The sequence below is a fragment of the Macaca nemestrina genome, chromosome 4 (assembly GCF_043159975.1).
Source record: "Macaca nemestrina isolate mMacNem1 chromosome 4, mMacNem.hap1, whole genome shotgun sequence".
Lineage (NCBI taxonomy): Eukaryota > Metazoa > Chordata > Mammalia > Primates > Cercopithecidae > Macaca > Macaca nemestrina.
In genome coordinates this window covers 41,451,136-41,465,693 of record NC_092128.1, presented here as the reverse complement: position 1 = coordinate 41,465,693, position 14,558 = coordinate 41,451,136, and the positions used below count along the sequence as shown (strand labels likewise).

The window sequence follows — 14,558 nt, the reverse complement described above, 5'->3', positions numbered from 1 at the left end:
AACATTGATTGGTTATCAGAATGCCTTCAGGAGACATTATGAGCCACGGTGGCAGAGACACCCCTCAGATCTTTCCTCAAATACATCCGTCCTATCAAGGTTGCTGGGGGATATGTTGGTAACTAAATACAAACTCAGGCACTTTATCTGGCTCTTCCCAGCAACACCAAGAGCCTCTCCTTCAGTTTAATATCCAGCAGGTTGTGCCTATTTTCCATCAGTAAGCTTTACATAGGAGAAAGCAGGCAGACTGGAAGGTGGGGTGATGAGTGATGTGGTAGGAAACAATCAGCAAAGTAGGGCAAATCACTTCATCTGTTTGAATCTCAGGTTTTCCATCAGTAAAAATAAGGATGCTGGAGTAAGTGATCTCTTAAATCTCCTCCAGCCCCTAAATGTCCTGATTTCATGTACCATCAGGGTAACTGGATTACTGGACTGAGGAAATTTATTTAGGTCATTTCCTGAGTCTAAAAGCCTTTGTGAGGTACTTGAGGAAACTGATTTTGCCTCTTTGCTCAGAAGTTACAGAAATGTATTTTCCTCCTAGTTTAATAGTGCATGCTAATAATTAATAATGCATTTAGAACTTTCTATGTAAGCAAGCTTTATGCTTTGGGGATGAATAAGGGCTATCAAGAAGTAAAAGCAATGAAATCATCTTGAAAGTTCACCATCACAATGCAAAGGCTGTATCACCGACATGCAAAAAATTAAATCCACCTCTCTAGGTACACAAGAACATGCACTATATTAAGAATTCAGCTAATTATAAGAGTTTTCATGAAGAAAAGTACATACTTCTCAATATCTCAAACTATTTTCAAATCTCTGAAGTTACTTCTTGCCTTGAGATTATCTTCCTGGTTTCTCTCTCTTCAAGGAGGAAAGAATTTTTGTGATGGGGTTGCCTACTTCTCATGCTGCTCTTCCTAAGAGAATGGATTCTCCTCTGATTCATCTGGGTACTATCTTTCTTCAGCACATAGCTCAAACCCCACTTCTGAATGCCTTTCCAGACTCCAGAAATCTCTTGTTCTCTCCATTCAGTCTTAAAATCTGTTCTATTACTTCACTTGGCGGTTAATCATGTCCAGCTTTGTGCATTTCCTCATAGTAAACTTATTATCTCTATTAACTCTATTTTCTCACCCCTACTAGATGTGTCAGGACAGTAAGAATATTACTTCTTCACTTATTTCATCCAACGTGCTCCCCCTGCCCCAACCCACCATATACACTTTGGGTATAAAATGTGTACTGCACACAGTATGCAAACAAAGTGTGCAAAGGATGTCTCAGGTACATCCATCTTACTAAGATACAATGTTTCAGCCCAGTCTAGGTGCAACTAAGTAACTGTATTAGATCATTGACTCAGCGTTTCAAAAATCATCTAGAGTAACCTAAACTAGGGAAGCTGCTTGATGTTCTGCTTTAAAACAACATATAGCACAGAGAACATGGGGTCTATTTGGTGTCAGTTCTCCAAGGTCATGCACCTCAAATCAACCACACTGTCTGGGGTCTTCCATGCAAGACAAGAAATTCAATGTATTGAAAGGAGGTAATACTGACAAGGAAATAATGTCAGGAAGGAAACCTGGTAATGGATGTGACCAATTTTAGCTAAGAGAAAGCTGGAAAGAATGGCAGAAAAGTGGCTCAGTCAGGGGTGACAGCCTCTGATAATTAAGCCCAGCTACCTCCCTTTTCCTCCTTTCAGATCTCCCTGCAGTCTCTATTTCCTCCTTAGGGGAAAAAAAAGGACCATACCTCAAACAATACAAACATCTATTTTCACTCTAACTCAGTTTTTCGATGATACATCAGCCCGACATGGGACATGGATCAGCTCCACGGGCAAGCAGACATTCAGATGTAATAACCATCCTTTAGGAAGCTTACAATGCATTAAAGAATAGTCTTGATTATCTGTAGGTGGCAAACGTCTGCATGCTGATTTTCAAATGAAGAGGCTGGGCCAAATTAACAGGCAGGCCTTTGGAACCATCTTGTCTTTTCAATGAAATATAAAAATGTCAAAACCAAATCATTTGCAAACAAGTATCCACTCCACATAGCAATGTTACCTTGACTACACTACCTTTACTATAACCTTTTAAAATGATCTCCAACATATTAGTTGGTTACTAACAATTTATTTAAACAGAGTATCTCCCCCTACTCTAAAATCAGGATTTATATATGGAAGGCATCATACTGTACACAGCATTAATAATATGATCTCATTATTTGTGTAAGTTATTTAAAACATTAAAATTTTAAAAATCTTTCAATATCAATATCATCATCCTCTCTTGTACCTGTCCTCTGATTCCTTACCTAACTACCAAGAGAAAAGACAGATCTCTTTTTCCACGTTATACAAGCTTTGCAAAGGAGCACCAACAGAGAACAATGTAATCAAGTGTGTTCAAATAAAGTATCCTTCTAAAGCAATACTCAGACAGGCTTCGGTGGCAAAGTAAATGGAGCTGGGGGATATTGCTCCATCCTTCCTAGGCACATTCAATGCTGAAATTCCAGTTCCACATTTCTGTGCAATTGCAGACTATTCTAAAGCCTTGCCTGACCTCCTTTTTCCTGCCCAATCTTTCCTTTTATTCCCTCTTCCTGTTTCCAAACTTCCCCACATTTCTCTTAATCCCCTATCAATCATCTTCTCTCTCCTCCACACCCCAATGGGTGATGTGGCCTTGACTCTATTATTGGAAGGATGCAGGATGGCAGGGGTGCAGCCTCAATCATCATTTTGAAAAGAGAGAATCCAAAGAGAAAACTAATAGTGTTGCAAATTAAACTTTTAAAAACCTCTATAACGAATCTAAGAAGTCATTAAGAAAAGCAGCTTGGAAAGGGGCAGTATTAAGATGAAAATTTTTACAAATAAGAATTAGGGTCATCTTTTTGGATCAAGATCCATAATGTCTATAATGTTAATTATTACAAGTCATAGGCCAATAGTTTCACTATAAGCTAGCTGGTAACACACAAAGTGAGTTTTCCAATTAGCCACTCAACATTAAGTTTTATGACACAACTTCTTGGTGAGCTTCCTTTCATTTTCTTCATTCAATGAATATTTGTGGAGCACTTACCATGTGCCTGGCATTGTGCTAAGCACCTTTGCTTTCCTTTACAAGCTTCACACAACTCTCCTCGGAGGTGGAGACTGCTCTCTCCCAGCCACAGCCTTGCTGCCCACATGATCAACATTAGATATTTGTAAATGTCTAAGTACCAAGGCTGTGAAACATTTTCTCACCTCATAAAGTTATGTGAAACACACAAGGATAGAACCAACTGGCAATCTAGCCTAGGCATGGATTCAATCACTGAGGACAATTGTTCTCTAAACAAAATTGTTCCTGTGAGAAATACAATAACAAAGACAGCAACGACAATAATAATCAAGTCCAAAAACTGGGGCAAACAGAAATCTACAACCTATTATTTAAGAAGAAGAAGAAAAAAAAGAGTGAAATGCAGGACACTGGAAACAGTTATAGTCTCATCTTTGGAAAAATATTCCAGTCAATTTCCTCAACTTCCAAGCTATTTTTCTGAACCATATAACTGCGACCAGAATGGGAACCTCTTCGCTCATCGCTGAAAGCCCTTCGCGTGTGTCTCCCTAGGATATGGCCACATTCACACACTCCTTCCTGCAGTGCTGGTCCGAATCCTCCTTCAATCTCAAGGCCTACCTCGAATGTCATCCTTCTATGGAATTTTCTAGATCCATCCACTAGGAACCCTCTCTATGACTGTCTCTCTCCAAACTTCTAATGCAAAATCATTTGTGCCTCTCATGACACCATCATCTCCAATTTGATTCCTTGGCACATGGCAGTTTCTATCACTGGAATGTATTACTTTAGCACAGCAAAGATGACACTCATGATGCCTGTATCTCAGTAAGTGTTCAGTAATGTGTGTTAAATCTATGTTATTTCCTATTTAAAAATTAAGCTACAAAACTTTCAACATTCTATAGCTGCCATATAACTATAATTTAGTTTAAAAAAAACACTTAGTGAAATTGGCTACGAAAGATCTTTCCAGTGCATTTACATGCAATACTGTCACCTGGAAAACAAAACTTTCAAGTTGCCAGCTATTAATTTGTTTAACATCACTGTTGTGCATTTTAAATCACTGTCCAAGTTTTTCTTTGTCACTGTCACCATGACAACAAATTTTTTACCTTTTTGCATATTAGCTGCTCCAGAAAAGCTCAGAATGACAAGAATGTTGGTTGGCTTCCCAAATATAGCTCTCAAAAGATCTCCATTTTCCTTTCACTCCAGAATTCTTTGGTGACAATAAAAAGCATGAAGATTTCTGTTTTCCATACTGCCTTATCCATTAGGAGTTATTTTCAGAGTAGAAACAGCAATATGGCCTATAAAAGTCATCACATTTGGCCAGGGCACTGAAAATAACCCAGGTTTCCCGGCATGGTTCACAGCAAAGACTATTAATATGATCCTATTGAATAATGTAGCTGTTACCCAGCCTTAAACTTGGGATGCTTTCAGGATTTAAACAGCTAAGAATGAGGATCACAAACTAAATTTAAAACATTCCACTAAAAATGATATTAAACTGAAAACTATAAATTAAGCTTGTCTCTAAGCAACAATCTAAATAGTCAAAGCTTACTGAAAACACTCACTTTCAAAAATAGCCTACTGCTTCAGAGCTTCCATTGACTCCTTACTGCCAAATGTATACATAAAAATCACAATATGTAAACCAACTTGAAATTCAACAAATCTCCAAAATGCAAAGTGAATTGTTCACTAAAATAAAAATTAAGTTATCAGTCAACAAGAACCCAAAGTGCATTAAAACGCCTTTGATTTTTAAGGAGCAATTATGATGACACATATCACTCCTCTACACTAGCTTTCCTTTCACTTTAAAATCAGTCTATAGGTAAAGAGGCTGATAAGAGAGAACCATGCCTTATGAAGTCAAAACTATTTGGAGGAGTAAAATAAAATGCCCAATATTCTACATAAGAAGCCATCATCAAAGTTTTAGTAAAAAGTCAGAAATTATTACTATTTTTTAAACTACTAGATGAAGAATCCTTATTGCATCTCGCAACCCTAAAGGATTCTATGGAAATAGCAAAGAAGGTTCATGTTCGCAGATTTTCCATGGCTCTGCCCATTAACAAGGGTGAAATTATCAAATCCCCAACTATCAACAGCGAAAATCAGACTTGAAAATTTTAAACAGAAGAGAGGGAACACTGACCTTGTTAACACAGAAATCTTCCTGGCGACCTGGGTTCTGTTTACGATCTAACCAAACAAAACGATATATCAGCTCTACAGACCATCAGTCAGATATTTGTGTTTGGGTTGTCAGGTGATTAAAATATTGAGGGTAATAGAAACCCATCCTGAGTGGATTAAGTAAACAAATTCAAACTTCCTGGGGAACAGGAAACACACACCCTACACACACACACACACACACACCCCTACACACACACACCCCCCACACCCTCTTTCTTTTTCCTCTTCCTTCCCCTTCCCACCTTTTGGGGATGAAGGCACCAAATCATTTCCACTTGCCAGAGAGCCTTGTCTCAATAGCTAGTTTCCTTACTGTGCCCCACAGTGGGGAGCTGATTCACATAAGTGGGCAGGTTTCGCTTGAAATCTTAAAGTTCTCATTTTCTATGCAAAGAATGGAAACTCAATTTTCCCAAAAGTTCAAATCAAAACTTGCCAGTTTTGCAAGTGGAAATCAGCAGTCCTCCTCCCCCTCTCGGTTTCTCCTTCCCTTCCCAGGCTCAGCTCCTCTCACCCCAAGTACCTTCCTCCACATCTCTCCTCTCCCTCTCCAGAAAGCCCTACCTCCAGAGGGTGGGAGGAAGTTAAAGCGGCCCCTGCTGTTTACGCCCGGCCCTGCCCTCTCCCGCTCCTGCACGGACTCTGCTCAGGTCTTGAGAGGAAGAGAGGGGGCGTCCACGCCCCGCTCGCTCCATCCCACCCCGATCCTTCGGCGGGAGCAGCCAGATCGGGCCAGAGTGGGAGGCGCTCCTAGATCTGCCTTTCTCTGCAGCTCCTTGCAGCTCCTGCTAAGCTGCTTCTCAAACACTCAGAACGTTTTCTACCCAGGAAATGTGGGTCCAGCCCTTCCCCAAGGTAGAGGCTGGAAACCACCCGCGAGTCTCTACACGGGGTTATTCAGGGGGGTGAAAGGAAGGACTAGTCATGAATGGTAGCTCATTCAGCTTCTAGACTCCAGAGAAGAACAATGTCTTGAAACCAGGTGCAGAACCTCCACCTCTCCCGGGCATCGCCTTGGGAAGAACTAACCCATCCACCCGACCCCAATCACCACCACCAACTGATGGGGCAGCAGGCTGCTAGGACCTAAAGCGCTGGCCTCAGCGGCAGCAGCGCCGCAGCAGGACAGAGCCCTCTCCCAATGGGCCTCCCGAAGGCACAGGAACAGATGCACACAATGGGCATCCCCACACCTGCTGGGCGATGGCCCACCTCCCCCAAGCTGCTCTCCCGGGTCCGCTGAGCGGTACCAGGCACCCCTGAGACAAGCGCTCGCAACCCCGCGCGCAGCGAGAGGTGAACAATGGGGGGTCAAATTCGCCAGGAAACACGTCCCAGCCTTCGCCCCCGGTCAGAAGCGACCGCAGCGGAGGGAGTGAGCATAGGGGTCGCACTGGACGCACGCAGGGAGCTGGGAGAACCGAGCGACTCGGGGCCGCTTCCCGTGGGGCGCGGAAGGGACAGGAGGGATCCCTAGCCCGGGTGGCCGCTCCGCTCCCACCGGCCTCCGTCGTGTGGGCACCCCGAGAAAGGGGCACCGGAGGGTCCCGGGCTTACGGAACGCCCCGGGGGTGCGGAGCCGGGTCCGGCTGGGACCCCGGCGCCGCCCCCAGCCCGCGTCTACACTCGCCCCGCGCCCGCCCCAGGAATTCGGTTACCGCCGCCTCCGCCGCGGCCCCCGCCGCGTCCTCCGGGGCCCGGGACAAGTCGGGCTCGCAGCTCGCGCCGTCCGTCGCCATCTTCCTGCTCTAGCGGATCCGAATGCGAGCTCGGAGCCGCGGCTCCGGACTCAGCCTTCTCCGCGCGGGCGGCGCTTAACCCACTGCTGTCCGGGACGCGGGCGCGGGAAGCCGGGAGCCGCCGCACTCCCTCCGCCCCTCGCCACCGCCCTCGCCGCTTAACCCGCTGCGCGCCGCAGCGCCCCGCCTCGGTCCCGCCCCGCGCCCCGCGCCCGGCTGGGCCAGCCGCTGGCTCGTGGAGGTGCGAGAAATGGGCGCACGACCTGGCTCCGCTGCGGCCCTGCGCGCGGACTGGGGATCAAAGACCACGGAAGAGGTGAAGGGAGAAAGCGCCCGAGGACCAATGCATTCCGCAGAACCCCCACCAAGCCGGAGAAATCCGTGCACAGACCGGATTAAATGTCAGGCCTCCTGAATCTGAATTCTGTGAAAGATCAGGGAAAATCCTACACTTCAGCTCCCTCTATCCCACCGCGAGGAATCACATAGGGCACCCCTTTCTTCTTAAATTGCTCTTTCTTAAATTTCATTGCCGCCAGGGTATTTTTACCCTCCCAATATATATACACACCTGGCTCTGATTTATTCTATCGTTGACTCTAGTCCTTCTCCAAAAACAATTCTCAGATGAAAACGATTTGTCTGTCCTGTTTTCTTTTAGTACGAGGCACCAGCCCCTCAGCTCCTAACTTTCTATACAATCTCCTTTTCGGGGAACGTGTAGTGGGCTGTTTTATATCCTATGACCCCCCAAGTCTGAAGTCTCTCCTGAAGGACTCACCAAGAAGTGTTAAATGTCATAGCTTTAAAAGCTAAATGTCATGCCCTCTACTTCTGAGACAATTTTAAAAAATTACTCCGTAGTGTGAGGACACGTGCACATATACACCAAAAACAACCAAACAAAAGCCACCTTTGTAAAAATAGATTTTATGGGAATTACACGTCTCAGAAGATTTTTCGTGAGATGAGTGAATTAGGCCCAAACTCTTAATTTTCCCTTCCCACATCTAATTCGGTTCCTACCCTTTGCTGCCAATTTCCAGAATGTGAAAATCTATCACCTCACCAAGACCATATGGTACAGCCCTTGTGAAATCACCAGATCCCTAAAAATGTGTCGAATGCATAAAATCAAATCGAGACATTCAAGCTGTGTCTCAAAGACGTAAACTCAAACCACAACCAAATCCTGCACTTGAAATTTTGGAAGATGAATGACTGGAATGTTCAGTCCAAGGGTTACAGATCAAAGCTTTTTTTTTCTTTCTCTCTCTCTCTTTCTTCTTTCTTTCTTTCTCTTTCTTTTTTCTTCCTTTTTTTTCCGGCAGGCTCCTAATGACAGATTTTGACTCTTTAATTGCTCCACTTTCCAAAGTAGACCCAAATATGACACAAACCAGGGCAGAGAAAATCTTTTCTGCAAAGACCCTAAAAGGGATTGATTAATAAACTGAAAAGTTCCCTCCCAGAAGAGAGGTCAAGAAAGAACTTTACCTAGAACTCTGGGGCTAAAAGTCAGAGACTTAGAAATCATCTCCAGGTTATCCTGTGAGTACAGGTACTTATTTATTCATTTATTTTTATTGACTCTGATAGTTACTTCCTCACATATCCCTTTAATATCCATTCCTATTCATTATACAACTTTACTTTATTAAGTATACTCTCTAAAACTACTCAATATTAGAATAACTAGATTTCTTTAAGATGAAAGAAAAGCATTGGACGGTAAAAGTTAGATGCCAAACTGATAGTAAAAATGTAAAGTCCAAGAGCATTCCTTGTTCTTTTCAAAACACGTTTTCACACATTGCAAGGCAATCAATTTTCTTGATTCTGATGTTGAATACTCCCCAAGCAATTAACTGGCAAACTTCTGGAAAAAAAAAATAGCAATACATTTTACTCAGGGTTAAGAGAAATATGAAATGACACTATCTCTGGGAAGCAAATCCCTTTTGTACATGCAGCCCAATTAAAAAAAAATGTTGGGAAAAAAATAGCTTGTATTCACCCAAATACAATTAAAGCAGGATCATGTCACAAGGAAATCAGTCCCTGTCCCCCGCCCCCCGCAACCACCCCCCTACCCATCCTTTTTTGTTTGTTTTTGTGAAATGGAAAAAATACAAATAAAAAACAGTGATAAAAATCACAGGACACCACATTCTCTAACCTCCAAAATCCAGGACCTTGGAAGGAGAATTGACAGCCTTCTGTTTCCACCTTAAAACCAGCACTGTTGAAGGTTGGCTGAGGATCTCACCTACTGCACAGAAGGGGCACACTAGGAGTTAACTTCCTCACCAGTAGCCTGGCCTGGGGCTGCTTCTCCACCGGGAGGACACTTGCATGTTTAAATTCCCTCCTGCGAATTAGCCTCTGCTACTATTGCAAATTAACTCTTTCTAAGACTTTCTTTGCACAAAGGCAGGCTCTATTACAGTCAAAGCAAATAGATCTGAAAGGGTAGTGACTTGATGGCTCCAGAAATTAAATCTTTTGAAGCCTCATTAAACAGCTAAATAATAATAATAATAATAATAATAATAATAATAATAATAAAAGATATCCCAGGGCAACAGTGAAAATTACTGAAAGGCAGGGTAAAAAAAGGAGAGTGACAGAAGTATAAACGAAAGGAAAATAAATCCCTACAACAAAAATGAATCATGAGTCTTAATCAGTAACTTCCTTTTGGCATTAAAATGGAAGGAGTAATACTGAATATATTGCAAATAGAGAAAACTATTATCTACATCCTTTTTCTGGATCATCATAATGATGCTGATGACCCACTGACTAAAGAATTTGAGGGTAATTATTTTCCGAACCCTGCAATAGAAGTATTTGTGCTGAGCTATAGTACACTCTCTAAGGGTGAAATGACAAGGGAAATGAGTTCTTGAAGGTAGAAACGCAGACAGATGTTTGGGTGCCAAGTGGTTTTCTGATTAAACCATGTCCTTGGCTTCGTCAACCACATCCTCCAGCCCACTAAACCAAAAACCCAGAGAGTTATACATAATAATAAAACAGGACGCTTCCTTCCATGTGAAAAGATAAAGTAATATACACAGAGTCTAAAACTGTTTCTGTCATGGAGTAAGAGAATTCTTTATTTCAGTCAAATGACAACATTTATGTTAATTCCAAAGAGCAAACCATATGTCATCATGTCTTAGTATTGCCAAATGACAAAATTACTGAGTAGCAAATCATTTCTGACTGTATCCGCAAGCCTATAGTTACACAATTTAAATATTGTAGACCATGCTTGTCCCTGTCTACAGCACGGTGACCAACCTAGGAAGCCCCAAATCTTGACATCAGGAACTCGGCAGATGAGCTCTGAGTGTCCATTGCCAGAAACGAGTCTTCCTATGACCTGACTACATTCCCTCATAGTCAGGTTGTCATTATCTACATGTGCCTCAAGCTTTTTGTGGATTTTACTCAGTAAATTTAATTCTAATATAGTTAGCCACTCTTGTCAACAATCTATGGTTTTGGAAGGCCTCCTCCACCAACTGCAGTTGGTGTGTGCCAAAGGAATGCAAGCTAATTTTACCTAAGCTAAAGCAAAACATAATTAGGGAATTAAATCTGCTATGTAGGAAGCAAGCCAAAGCGAAACATAAATAATTATCACAATCACTCCCAGGCCCTTTTAATACTACCTTTAACTGGGAACTGTATTTGTTCATTCAATTGCTGAAATAATGTCCAAATATAAGATTTGACTGCAAGGTTAGAGCCACATTAAGAAAATCATCCCCCAGTGCAGTCACTCTAAGAACAGAAACCAGCTAAGATCAAACAATGAGGTAGTGTTGGTTCCATTCTCTTGCATGGTTTTCACATTTTAAATCATTACTTGTTGGTTTGGACTCTTATCTGCAGAAGTCATTTACAAGAGTAAATTTTAGTGCAGAAAGATGTTTTAGTACAAAACCGTTATGGAAAAATAATTTTAACAACAACAAAAAAATATGTTCCGCTCTTGCCCCTTATCCACCTGAATTGGAAATGGACCTGAATATTTCTCTTTATTCAGCGTCTTTAGCAACCTCACAAGCCTGCAGTATATAGTTACTAGGCAACCATTAAAGCAGGGTGTTTATACCATTAGGCATTAATTACAGTGGAGCTTCATTTTTCTTAGAAAGTTTAAAAACTATATAAATAGGTTGTGAGATCAGGCCCTTTTCTCCTCTGATTAGAAGTGTGGATCCAGCTGTAAAACTACAGCTGAGATTTTTCTTTCATTTGGGAATACGCACTGTTCAACACAAAAGGAAATTTAGTGTTTGAAGAATTAATAAGAACACTAAAGATGTTGTCTTTGGATTTTAATAAATATGCACATGGCATTTATGATTGACTCAGTGAGGATTTACTTGGGATACAAAAAGCCGGAGAAAAGCTATACATGAATAACTCTCCTGTGCCAAACTGTGAAATAAACCAATACATTAACACTTCCTAGACAATCATAATCAATTGTCATATACCAAATTAATAGAGTTTCAAATACATTTGGAATTTTTGAGATGTAAATTTCACCTTACCCTTCCTCAAATCTCACTTGATGGCAATAGTTTGCAGTTGTCTTTTTTTTACCATCAAGACTTTTTATATTAATCCAAATTAGTTGGGGTTATTTAAAAATCACCTGGAAATGTGATGACATCATTTGAAAATATATACATATATATAGTAGGAGCTGTTCAATTAACCGATAAGTATACAATATAATTTAATTCATAATATTTATAAAACAATGTCATGGCTAGATTTGAAGGATTAATTTATTTCATTTCTTGATTCAAGAACGGAAGGGAAAAAAAGCGTTGGTATTGCTATTTTCATTCTGAGGAAGGTGAAATTACTTGTAGAATAATAAGAAAAAATACTTCTAACAAATCATAATTAAGGTTTAAGCAGCTTCAAATGTTTTATTCTGGCAATTAAATAAAAATTTACTGAAAATGTTTTATGCTAGCAATGCAATCAATATTTTTTTCTTATGGCAAAAGATAAATAGCCACATACTGGTCATTACTATCATAATCATCATGACAGCCTCACTCACTATCCGTTTCAGCATTAGCATCTTTGTTAAGAATCAGTTCAGTTTGGAAGGATTTTACCACTACTTTTTTCCTCCCTTTGACGTCTGTTAAGGACCTCACTTTGTTGGCTTGCAGCCGCCACCTCCTGATAATTGATCATCCAAAGGACACCATGCCATCTGATTCACAAAACACATTTGCTTGACACTCTTTTGCCTTGACCAGCCCTCCATCCTCACCCAATGTGGCCACAGATGCCATTAGAATGGTAGAGGGGAACCCCACACCCAGACTTTAAAATTTGAGGTGGCAGCAGGTTAGGAATTGAACTGAACCTGCTAAACATTACCTGACTTCGAATAGTGGGTAAAGGCACCCATATTCAAATAGCACATTGCATTGTTCTATTTTCTGTACAGAAACATTTTTAGAACTATAGAAGAAAACATAACCAGAATCATAGTTTTGTGGGGATTTTTTGAGACGAAGTTCCATTCTCATTGCCCAGGCTGGAATGAAATAGCACGATCTCAGCTCACTGCAACCTCTGCCTCCCAGGTTCAAGTGATTCTCCTGCCTCAGCCTCATGAGTAGCTGGGATTATAAGTGTCTGCCACCATGCCCAGCTAATTTTTTTGTATTTTTAGTAGAGACAGGGTTTCACATGTTGACCAGACTGCTCTTGAACTCCTGACCTCAGGTGATCTGCCCACCTCAGCCTCCCAAAGTGCTGGGATCACAGGCGTGAGCCACCGCGCCTGGCCAGTTTCGTGTTTTTATTTTATTTTTATTTACTTAAGAGAAGGTCTTGCTCTGTTACCTAGGCTGGAGTGCAGGGATGTGACTATGGCTCACTGCAGACTCAACCTCCTGGGCTAAAGAGACTCTTCTACCTCAGCCTCCTGAATAGCTAGGACCACAGGTGTGTGCCACCACACCTGGATAATTTTTTTTCTTTTTTCTTTTTTTGGTTGAGACAGGGTCTTAGTATATTGCCCGGGCTGGTCTCAAACTCCTGGGCTGAAGCCATCATTCCACCTCAGATTCCCAAAGTTCTGAGATTACAGGCATGAACCATTGTGCCTGGCCCAGAATTGTAGATTCAAACATGAGCAGTAAAGAAACAAAGCTGCTAGAAGAAAAATATTTTCATGAACTTGTAATCAGAACATAAGTTCTTAATTTTCGTGTTATCCAACTTATCTTTATCTTGTATGGTTAGTGTTTTTTGTGTCCTGTTTATGAAATTTTTGCTGAGCTCCTAAGTCACTGAGATGCTGTTTTCTGCTGGTTTTCTTAGAGTCTCATCCCACACATGCCCAGCTTAGAATTCTGCCTAATTTTGAGAGGAAATTGCATGCATACTTTTTGGGCTCTTTTTCTGAAGTGTCTTCCTCCTCTGGAACTTTGTCCTTTAAGTCCGAGACTCTTGGGCAACTACTGAAGCCTGAGCTCTATCTTCTTAGCCCAGTAAAAGTCATCTTTATTCCCCAACTGCCCCATTCCCATCCTAGCTCTTCCCTCGAGAATCATAGCTTTTAGTGCCAGGCGCAGTGGCTCATACCTGTAATCCCAGCACTTTGGGAGGCTGAGGCGGGTGGATCACCTGAGGTCAGGAGTTTGAAACCAGCCTGGCCAACATGGCAAAATCCTGTCTCTACTAAAAATACAAAAAATTAGCCAGGCGTGGTGGAAGGCACCTGTAATCCCAGCTACTTGGAAGGCTGAGGCACAAGAGTCACTTGAACCCGGGAGGCGGAGGTTGCAGTAAGCCGAGATCACACCATTGCTCTCCAGCCTGGGCAACAGAGCGAGACTCTGTCTCAAAAAAAAAAAAAAAAAAAAGAGAAAAGAATCATAGCTCCTAAAGTCCTATCTGCACTCACGGCTTGCCAATGCCTTTTAACAGTTGTTTTATACAGGTTGTTCCACTTTTTTATTTCAGCAGGAGATTTGGCCCAATACTAGCTTCTCTGTCATGATCAGAACTGAAAATCACACTTACTTTTAGAGAGTATTTATAAGAAAACTTCCTAATGTTTCCTTGTCTAATTGAATTATAAACAGGACTGTATTATTTGTTTTTGTATCCTGGGAGTGAGGTGAACCCAACTTAGACTCTCTATTTGCCATTGACAAATAGAGCCCAGGCACAAATCTGCTACCTCATCTGTAGTTGACATGAAAAACCAGGCTAGCAATAAAGGACCACATTGCATTCATGGAATATAATACATAATACATGTAGAACAAAGCCATCTCAAATGTGAAGATTCTAGTACATTCTGAAAACTTTTGGCAGATTTTCTGAACTTTGAGGTCAAATGAAGATTAGTGGGTCTGTAAGAACATGAACTCTACACTTGTAATATCTGACACTGAGCCCAACACATAACCAGCAGTCA

General features: G+C 41.7%; 1 protein-coding gene across 7 annotated transcripts in view; it reads right to left on the bottom strand.

The window, feature by feature from the left end:
• The window catches only part of LOC105475487 (cortactin binding protein 2), a 161,011-nt gene extending 153,839 nt beyond the window's left edge, over window positions 1-7,172 (bottom strand). The window contains exon 1 of one of the 7 annotated variants that reach the window (XM_011730812.3): window positions 6,995-7,172. In XM_011730812.3, coding sequence (XP_011729114.2) covers window positions 6,995-7,075 — 81 coding nt within the window. In that variant the 5' untranslated portion in view covers window positions 7,076-7,172. The other 6 variants (XM_011730758.3, XM_011730773.3, XM_071094575.1 and 3 more) reach the window with 6 other exon arrangements.
• Between the last annotated feature and the right edge of the window lie 7,386 nt (window positions 7,173-14,558).